We start from the raw sequence: 10774 nt of genomic DNA, 5'->3' as shown, positions 1-10774 counted from the left end.
CATCACGATTGTCTCAAATACAAATAAAATTATTATTTTATTTTATCATATTATATTTTTTTTACCCTTTCTTATTTTACTTAACGATTTTTTATTTGCCGTGACAATGAATGCAAGGATTTTTAATTTGCTGTGACAGTAAACATAAGGTTCATAATTGTAAATTCTTTTTTTTTTCAATAGATAATACTCGATATCTTCAAAAAATTATAGTATTTTATCAAAATTATTCATCTCATATAAGCATTATACACATACTCTTTACAATCGACGTGGAATCCCGAAATTTTGGGTAAAATATTTTTCTTTAATTAGAAAAAAAATCAAATATTTTTATTATTTTGCAATTTTAGTTGGGTGCAATTATATTAATTGCATTGGGACAAAATTGTATTTTTATGAGTTAATTTTAGAAATTGATTATAATTGGATCTAATGTCAAACGTCAATATATTAAAATTAAAATCTTATAATAATATTATAAAATGACAAAATATTTAATTTTTTATCTATGAAAAATAAGAATATTAAAAAGTGTTTAGTTAAACTTATGAAAATTAGTTAATTTAAATTTATAAATATTTAAAATTTTAAGTGATTATATATTTTATTAAAGTATTTATTTGTAACACATAAAAAGTTAACGCGATTAGTAAAAAATAATTTATAAGTATATTTATTATTAAAATAATTAAAATAATTATTAAGTAAGATATAAAGTGAAATTTTAAAAATTAAATAAAAATAATATAATAAACTATTTGATAAAATTAATTTATATGCATTAAAATAATAAGTTAGTCTCCCCTAATTAATTTTTTTTAGCTTACAACTTCGACTTATAAGTCCAAAAAAATTATAAACAAAAAGATTAATTTTTATTTATAATTTATAAACTGATTTGACAAACTTATATTTTTAGTTACTGTAACCATAGGCGTGCAGGGAATTGAGTTGATGTTATGGTTTCAGTTCAGTTTAATTTTTTAATGTTTTAAGACTAAATTTATTTCACGAAAAATAACTTTATATTTTTTATGAAAGTTAATTTTTTTAAAAAATATTTTTTATTATATGGTTGTAATGATAAATTATTGGCATGTATTTTCATATTTTAATGAAATTGCTAAACTTTCTCTTTTAAAAGGAGAAAATCAAAAGAAAGTCATTTTTTTCTTAAATATGATTTAAATTTTTTTTCTTTTACTAGAAAAATATTTTCGTATTCCAAATACTAGAAAATACAAAAAAATATTTTTTAGGAAAATATTTTTTTAAAACAAACGGAGTCTAGATTTTAATTTTTCATAAAACTTATAGATTAATCATTGAATTTTTAAAACCTATTTATTTAATTATTGACATTTTAATAAACCTATATATTAGTTCATACCGTTAAAATCATAATTAAGTCACCATTAATTTTAGTGGAAAAAACTAAAATGCCCTTTTACTATATTTTCTATCTAAAATAATTTAGTCCCTACTTTTTGTCAAAACTAATATATTAGTTCTTGTAAATTATAATTGTTAAAAATATGAATTAATTACTTTAAGATCCTTAAAATTTTTGATTAATTACAAAATTATCTATATAATTTACAAAATTATCCCTAAATATTATAACTATTTACAAATAAGCCTTTATATTTTTATAATCAGTAAACATATAAAGATTAATCTCTAAATATTTATAATTATTAAAGTTTGATTAATTACTTTAAGATCCTAATATTTTTATTAATTATAAATTCATTCTTACATTTTAACATTATAATATAAAACATAAATACAATTTAATACTTAATTTTGTAAAATTAACTATTAATTATGTTAAAAATTTTATCTTGCAATTTGCAAATTTTTAATTTGAAAAGTTAAATAATAGCAATTAAAATTTTTAATTTTGCCACTTTAGGGACTATTTTGTTAAAAAAATAAAATCTCATAAACTATTATGTTTTATATTGAAATTCATAAATAAAGGATATTTTGATCATTTTTTAAATTAACAGTAATTTTGATGGAAAATTGGACAATGGACTAATATGTAGGTTTTCTAAAATATTAAGGACTAAATAAGTGAGTTTTAAAAAATATAGGAATAAATTTGTAAATTTCACTAAACCTCAAGAATTAATATGTAGATTTTATCAAACTTTATGAGCTAAATTATTTCAGATAGAAAATATAGTAAAAGGTTTTTTGATTATTTTTGCTAAAATTAATGGCAACTTGCCTATAATTCTAACAGTATGGACTAATCTATAAATTTATTAAAATATCAAGGACTAATCGATGGATTTTAAAAGTACAGTAACTAATCTGTAAGTTTTACTAAACCTTAGAAATTAAATTGTAATTTACCTTTTGATTTTATCATACAATGGATGCCAAAAAAAACTTAGGTTGACATTAAACTCAAAGCAACAACCTAGTAATTCTATCTATACTTAAACTCAACAAAAGGTCTAGTAAGGAGGTTCAACTTAAAGAAAACAAATTAGACTATGAACAAAGCATACCAACTAAAAGTAAAAACTCACCTATATAAGAAAAGAATATCGAACTCTTAAGATCATGACATATATAAGCCTTATAATGTATTAAAAATGACTAGTAGGACTAGAGAACATGTAGGTTAAGTGATCATACAGATCTGCATAGGCTCAAACAGACTATGAACAAAGCATACCAACTAAAAGTAAAAACTCACCTATATAAGAAAAGAATATAGAACTCTTAAGATCATGACATATATAAGCCTTATAATGTATTAAAAACGACTAGTAGGACTAGAGAACATATAGGTTAAGTGATCATACAGATCTGCATAGGCTCAAACAGACTTGTGTGGACTCAAAATTGATCGTAATAAGTCAGCACTGACCTCATTCACTCATATGAACTTAACCAGTATTATTAAAGGGCTTAGGTCCTTTCCTTTGGGTATTCATGTTCTTTAATCGCCCTGATGGGATCCTCTCCCGATTGCTTCATGAGAGAGTTGGGGTAATGCACATCCAATAATTTTGTTCTTTTTAGTTATTTTCTTCTCTTTCTTACCACAAAAAAAATGGGGCTTAGTTGGTTACTTCAATGATACCTCCAAAAATCCTAAAACTCAAGGGTGTTCTAAAGAAGAGGCAACTCTGAGCCGTTCTGCCACATAAGGCGGCAAGCAATTACACAGCCAGATAATTGTATAAAATCTATTTATTTAAGTATAATATTCAAAAATTTATAAACATAACTGCAAGCAATTACACAGTCTGATAATTGTATAAAATCTATTTATTGAAGTATAATATTCAAAAATTTATAAATATACATATTTTATATTTAATTAATTATTTACATAACATGTTTGAGTATTAGATAGACAATACATAAAATTTGAATATGATTAGTACTTGACAATGTATTAGTTTTTAAAATTTGTATCCGTCTCAAGACTGATTATATACTATTCAAACCCGCTTGTTGCCATCTCTATGCAAAACAATATAACGAATCATTATATTGATTTGCATATTTTGATTTGATAGTTAAGAACAAAATGAGATAAAAGTCTCATGCAATATCATTTTCAGCTCATACACACATAAATAGTTCAACTTCATGTTTCTTAGCTGAAGAGTGATGTTTATAGAAGGGTAAATAGTAAACATTAAATACCAAGATAATAAGTTCTTAATTCAGTGAGACACACTAGCTCTGCAACATGATAAAACAAAAACATTAAGCAGTTGCATAACTGGTTATTAAATAATTCTCAAACATACAGTGCTAAACCCACCCACCATGAAAATTTTTTGCCTGTTTCATCAAAATGAACAGAATCATGGTACAGTTTCTTCTCAAAGTCAGAGAACACATTTTGAACTATGCTACTTCTGAAGCCATCTGTGTTGGTATGTGTCATCAACCAAAAATAGTAAGGGATTGACTTTACAATTCAATTGTCCAAGGTTATGCTATAAAATCTGGAAAAACAGATGTCAACTGCCATGAAAATTCAGGAACCCAAATGAGGGACAAAACGCGGATAAAACATAAGATAGCAGTGACAGAAAAGGGCCTAAGACTGTAGATATCCATATCTGGAAACAAGCAGCAATCAGAATGTTCCATGACTATACAGCTAACAAAAGGGTGTCCATCTTCTTGCCAGAATGTTCTTTTCTCTAACTATTTTTCTTTTCTTTTTTTTTTTTTTAATTTTTTAATTTCCATCTCTCTCTCTGTTTTATGCAGAAGTGCAAGGTATGTCTTCAGTAGGTTCACCAGGCTTAGTAGTTAGTGGAGGAGGCTTCTGAACAGGGGCTGGCTTCAAAGGAGGAGGAGGCTTGCATGGCCTGTTTGGACGTGCCTGATCAACTTTATCTTGTTCAATTTCAAGCTGCAATCCAGAAAGAAGCATTACATCAATGTAATAAAAGAATAGTACTTAGACATCCGAATTGTTTATGAACTTAGCTTATACTTAGTAAAGTGTAATGTAATGCCATGTAATTAATTATATAATGCAATTAAAATTGTAATGTAATATAATGTAATTGTCATTACATTCCTTTATTTGAATACAAAATAAAAATATAAGTAGTGTAATGTAATGATAATTTTTATTTTAATATTTAATTTATTTATAATATTAACAATAAGTGGTAATGATTGCAATCATTGATAGTTGAGTGATAGTTATGGCTAAGTGGTGGTGGTGGTGGTGGTTGTAACAGCAGTAGTTAGATGGTGGTGGTGTTGTCAAGGTGAGGTAGTGGTGGTGGTAGTGGCCAGGTGATGGTAGAGGTGACACTAGTTAAGTGGTAATAATAGTGGCCAAGTGACAGTGATAGCAATAGTGAAAGTGGTAATAAGATGGTGATGGTGGTGGTAGTGGTGGTAGTTGTAGTGGTGGTGATAATAGTAACAGAGTAGAAGTGGTAGTGGCAATAGTAATAGTGGCTGAGTAGTGGTGGTGGTGATAGTATTGATAATAAATAAAAAAAATCAAAATAGATAAATATGATTACATCCATTTTTGTATGTAATGACCATTACGTTACTTTAAATATAATTAATTACGGTACATAATTGTCATTCTATTACGTCAAATGTTTTTGTGTTACTAAATAACATAATCAAATATGTAATGTAATTGCGATTACATTACAATTTTAATTACGCCATACCAAACATGGCCTTTGAGAGAAGGCAACTGAATCTATAATAATGTCTTATGTTTGAGCTTGAGTAATAATTTCACCAAGCAAAATTGGTTGATTCTCCTAAAAGAAATGAAGAAAAGAATATTCGTATGTGATCCACCCATTTAGATTTAGAATGAGATTTTAGATAACTAGGGAGTATGGTTTTCATAGCATAATGTTATGCACCAAATTCAGTTGTAACTCCATTTGAAATCCATAACTTCTGAATCAAGTACAAGTAACAAAAAAAAAAGGGGAAAAGTACAAAAAAGAAAAAATCCCTGTGGCTTTGCGTTTTGACACATAAAAGATTATTTTAATTTTTATCAATTTAATACTCTGTATTTTCCTCCATTAGCAAATATAATCCAAACCATCAATTACTATTAAGTGGCACTAACGTTGTGAATACATGGCAGACACATCAGCACCATGTCAACAATTTTAATGCTACTATAGCGGGCATCAGCGCCACGTTCATCATGTGTCCGCCACGTTAGCACCACTTAATGGTAACTAATAGCTTGGACCATATTTACTAACAAAAATAAATACAAGGTATCAAATTGACAAAAATTAAAGCACAATCCCTAATGTGTCAAACTACGAAACCACGGGGATCTGTTTTGTATTCTTCCCAAAAAAATATTATACTTTTTCACTCACATTTACCAAATTTTCATGCAGACGTTTGCCAAAGAGCTCTGGATAATAAAGAAACAGAGATTTTCATATAATAATTCCATCAAAATGGTTCAATCCCATCTATTACTGATAATCAAAGAATTACAATCAGGAATCTTGCAAGTGCCTTCTCATATATAACTTTTACCTGAAGACAAAAAATGACATGATGCAACAAAAAGCTTAGCCATGAGAACAAACTCACCTTGTAACCACAGCCAGATACACAGGCATGGAAGCACTCCTGTATAAAGGAGAGAAGGAACAAAATTTTTAATTACTAAACATAAGGGGTATAAAAATAGAAATGAATTCAACAAGTCAGGACCAAATAGGGTCAAGAATTGTCCCCATCAGGATTTTACCATAAAGACTTCAATCATATCAACTGGATAATGATCAAAATAAATCTAAAATTTTCACAGCAACACAGTGATTAAAAATGGCAAGAGCAAATGGAAAAGAAAAAGGAACATGTTAAAAAGATAGAATACCTCAGAATAACTAGCAGCTCCAGGAGACCGGTCAATGTAAGCACTCCACTGCTGATCCTTCAATACAGGGTCCTTATAACATATTTCATTACACTCTTCCAAACCTGGAGGTTCAAAAACATCAGAGTTAAAACTCAATTAGCCATAACACTATGCTTTGATATGTGCTTCCTTTAGATTATGGTAAGTTAACTTTTCAAATTAGTGATTTCTTTTGATGCCGGCCTTCAATCTGGTTATAGAGCTAGCTAAACTGAACCAAGAATTAAATTTGAACACATTAATTGTCCAAAGCATAAGCTAATTATAGCCAAATTCCACTCCTGTGCTTCATAAATTGAAATTGATAAGAATTTGAATTCGAATTTTCCTATAGAAACACTGTCAAGAAGTCTGATTAGTCTATTGCGGTATCAGTTCCTCTGAAAAATAATCTTGATGCAATGGAAGTTTGAAAAGAAAGTTCACAGCAAACTGGTAAGAACTAAATGATAAAGCACAAATTTACGTCTAAGACAGAAATGGCAATAGAGCAGGTCAACACTCACATTCTTCCCATGTTTCTCCATCGGCATCACATCCCTTCTTGCAGAACACTCGCCCTGCAAAAATTCATGCTACTGTTTAAACAGATATAACCGATATTTGATTTCAGACCTATATCCATGCCAATTGTGATATATGAATAACAATATCAAAGACAATCTCATGCGCTCAGTAGGCATGTCACCACACACTTCTAAAAACTCACAGAAGGGGACAAACATTTCCCGTTAGGAACATTTTAAATACCCATTTCCTAAATAAAATCCAGGTAATCAAAGGGCGTGCATCAAAGGGAAGATTGCTTCTTTGTTCTTTAAACTAAATAACCAAACACATGAAAGCTTATATATTATTTTTCATTTCTTATTCTCTAAGGCAATGCCTGCTTTAATCAAAAGTCTGAGGTACCAAGATTCATTGATTATGGGAAATTAACAATATAAATACACACACATGCATAATCAAGTTCCCGGCTTCCCCCACCAAAAACATACATATAAACAAGTGAATCAACAAAAAAATCCATCTTTAACCGATCAGAAATACAAAACCAGAGATCTAATATACAATTGCAGATAATTAACAAGAAAAACCAGAGGGAAAGTAGCCAGAAATGAATGGTTGTTTGAAAGAAAAAAGATAAAGAGGCAGGGAAAGGTTACATACATGGAATCTGAGTAAGAGCTGCGTATTTGTGGGTGCAATGACCGCCACAAGGTTGAGCCCATTGATGGGGCAGCATCTCTTCCGTTCTCTTTCTTACAAATCTCGGAGCTTCTCTCTCTAGGAGAAGGGCAGGGAGAGGAAAGGTGAACAGTAGAGAGATCTTGAATATATACTTGGGGTAATTTGGTCTTTTAATATCCCAGCTCAAGGGCTTAGGGCAATCCTCTAAACCATTCAACTCTTGGGTCCGGGCCATTGAAATGAAACTTATGGAAGCTAGGATTTGTTTGTCTACTCCCTATTTATGGCATCACTTTGGAACCTTTGAATAGCAGAATGCAACAATTTTACCAAACTCCAACAATCAGACCAATAACGTTATCTTTGGATAAATTTTGGGATTACAAGGGAAGTGAAAGGAGGAAAATAATTTTTAATTTTTTTTATTTAGATAAATAAAAATTAAAAAAAAATAAAAGTTGGTATTGAAAATAAAGAATAAATATAATTTTTAGATATAAATCTATTTTTTTAATTTTTTATTATTTTATTTAAAAATAAAATAACTATAGGAAAACTCTTTTATTTTTCTTCTATTATTTGAATAAATTTTCTCAGTTATTTTCTTTTTTTCTCTTTTGTTCATGTATCCAAATATAGTGTAAATGCTCGTACAAAGTTTAATATTTATTTTTTGTGTTTTATATTTTAAAATTATATTATAAAATTTTATTGATAATAAAATTTTTAATTATGTTAAAATAATGTAAATTTATATTAAAATTTTACATAATTATATAATTATCAAATTTGAATTTTCATTTCTTAACTAATTAATAATTATTTCTTTATAAAAACATGTAACTTACATAATTTGAATTTATAAAAATATGAAAATATATTCCATTTAATTTTAAATTTAAAATAGGATGATTAATTAATATATTAATTTTAAATTATATTAATTTAAACTTTTTAATATTTTAATTAGTAATTTTTTAAAAAAAGTTATTTTGTTAAGGAAGTGTTTAATTCACTGTTGGGTATAATTGATAGCTGATAAATACCCAAACAGGTGAACTATAATGTTTGATAAACTTAAAAAAATAAAACTAATAACTAATGGATAGTTGATATGACTGCAGTTTGTATCAGTTCTATTTTTAAAGTTATTTTTCATCAGCTGATAATTGATTTTATTTTATTTTTTATTTTGATCATATTATTTTTTTTATTTAACTCAAAAATTAATATTAATAATATTTTTATATTTTTCATTTATAATTTTTACATTTTAATTAATATATTTCAACTTTACTAAAATATTTTTTATTAATAACATAAAATATAAAATATTTATTTATATCTAAAAACTTATAAATTTTTTATTTATCAATAATAATAATTACTTCATCATTTTATCTATATTTTAAAAATTATTTAATTATTTAAAAAAATTAATTATTTTCTTATTCCAATAATAAAATAAATGATATAATATAATAGATTAATAATTATATATTTATTTTAATAATATTATGAATGATGTAATATATTAATTTAATAATTATATATTTAATTTAATAATAAAATAAATAATATAATATAATAATTTATAATTTTATATTTATTTTAATAATAAAATAAATTATATAATATATACTTTTATTAGTTATTTCACGTATCAACAGCAATAATTAAATATAATTTTACTAAACACTTAACATAAATTAACTACAATCAGCTACCAGCTATTAGCTATCCGCTATCAGTTAGTTAACAGCAACAACTATCAGCTATATTCAACAGTTAAATCAAACAGGCACTAATTCATTTTCTAAAGTATTTTTTATATAATACTCTTAAAAAATTCATATATTAAGAAAATATAAAGAAAGAATCTTAGTTAGTGATTAGTTAGCTAATCATGCACTTGCTAGAATCCTTGAAGTTTTGCTTTCCACCACTACCCTCCATATAACAATAATAATAATAAAAAAAAAATCAGCCATTATTTCCATCAATCACATACATATTTAAAATAGAGTAAAATTATATTTTTTTTAATAAAAATTTTTTTAGATTTTATAAAAATTATATATTTTATATCATAAATTTTATATCTTATTAATTAATATAAAAATAATGACACTTCAAAAAATAAACATATATAAAATTAAAATATTTTATGAAATTAATATAATAAATATCTTTTTAATTTAATTACTAAAAATTAATAATATAATTTATATTTTTGTTATTATTATTTAAAATTTCATTGTTAATAATTCTATTTATTATTATTAATTTAAAATAATATTTTATTATATCATTAATAAAAAATATAATCATTATATATGGTTTGATTTCAATTTATGAAAAATTATCATAAACCAAAAATGAACCATGCATTTCATATATATATATATATATATATATATATATATATATATATATATTTTTTTTAATTCACTCGATAAATAATGTCAACACATAATTAGAGTTAATTATTAAATGCATAACTGATCTAGGTGTGAATTTTATTTCCTTAAATTTAAAGTTGATTTTTTTAAGTACTCAATACAATAATTTTTTAGTCAACAAAACATAAGCATAGGGATGACAACGATTGATATATTTTAAATACTCATTTAATCAAATCTTAATAAGATAAATTTGAATAATATATAATGAATTTGCATAATTTAAATTTAAAAAATACTACCCATTATAGATTTGAGTTTCAAGATACCTAAACTCATCTATATAAATAATTAATTAAATTATATATTTTTTATAATAATATTTATGAAATTTTATATATTATACTTTAAATAAATAGAATTTATAATATTTTATAGAATTATTAAATTTTAAAATATAAATTATTAATAAAAATATTTTTATATAAATTATTAATTAAAATATATAAAATTAAATAAATTTAAAATTTCTTAATAATAATAATTAAATTTGAAATTAATCAAAATAGTTGAAGATAAATTTTAAAATAAATTTTAATTGAGATTTTAGATAAATTTGAATATTAAAAATATCAATAAGTTTAAGTTAGAGTAGTGTGATCTTTGTGTATAACATAGCGCTACTATAATCTATGGAAAATTTTACATGTAAGGTGCATTATTTTGCTGTGGGCTGCTGTACACTGAATAA

The 10774-nt window shown here is 25.2% G+C and overlaps 1 protein-coding gene across 1 annotated transcript; it reads right to left on the bottom strand.

The window, feature by feature from the left end:
• Positions 1-3728: 3728 nt before the first annotated feature.
• LOC110649161 (uncharacterized) lies at positions 3729-7872 on the bottom strand. Its single transcript, XM_021803604.2, has 5 exons — positions 7601-7872; positions 6937-6990; positions 6389-6492; positions 6100-6138; positions 3729-4402 (listed from the first exon to the last, which is right to left on the bottom strand). Exons 1-5 carry the CDS (start codon positions 7854-7856, stop codon positions 4250-4252), a joined length of 606 nt encoding a protein of 201 aa, XP_021659296.2. The 5' UTR covers positions 7857-7872; the 3' UTR covers positions 3729-4249.
• Between the last annotated feature and the right edge of the window lie 2902 nt (positions 7873-10774).

This window comes from Hevea brasiliensis, chromosome 11, assembly GCF_030052815.1.
Source record: "Hevea brasiliensis isolate MT/VB/25A 57/8 chromosome 11, ASM3005281v1, whole genome shotgun sequence".
Taxonomy (NCBI): domain Eukaryota; kingdom Viridiplantae; phylum Streptophyta; class Magnoliopsida; order Malpighiales; family Euphorbiaceae; genus Hevea; species Hevea brasiliensis.
This window is presented reverse-complemented; position numbering and strand designations above follow the sequence as displayed.

Bases quoted from the DNA above. Each gene is read 5' to 3' on its own strand.
- LOC110649161 (XM_021803604.2), bottom strand. From the start codon at position 7,856: ATGGCCCGGACCCAAGAGTTGAATGGTTTAGAGGATTGCCCTAAGCCC. The intron at 6,493-6,936 runs GTGAGTGTTGAC...TTGAACCTCCAG, and splicing joins TGGAGAAACATGGGAAGAAT to GTTTGGAAGAGTGTAATGAA. The intron at 4,403-6,099 runs GTGAGTTTGTTC...TCTGGATTGCAG, and splicing joins TATCTGGCTGTGGTTACAAG to CTTGAAATTGAACAAGATAA.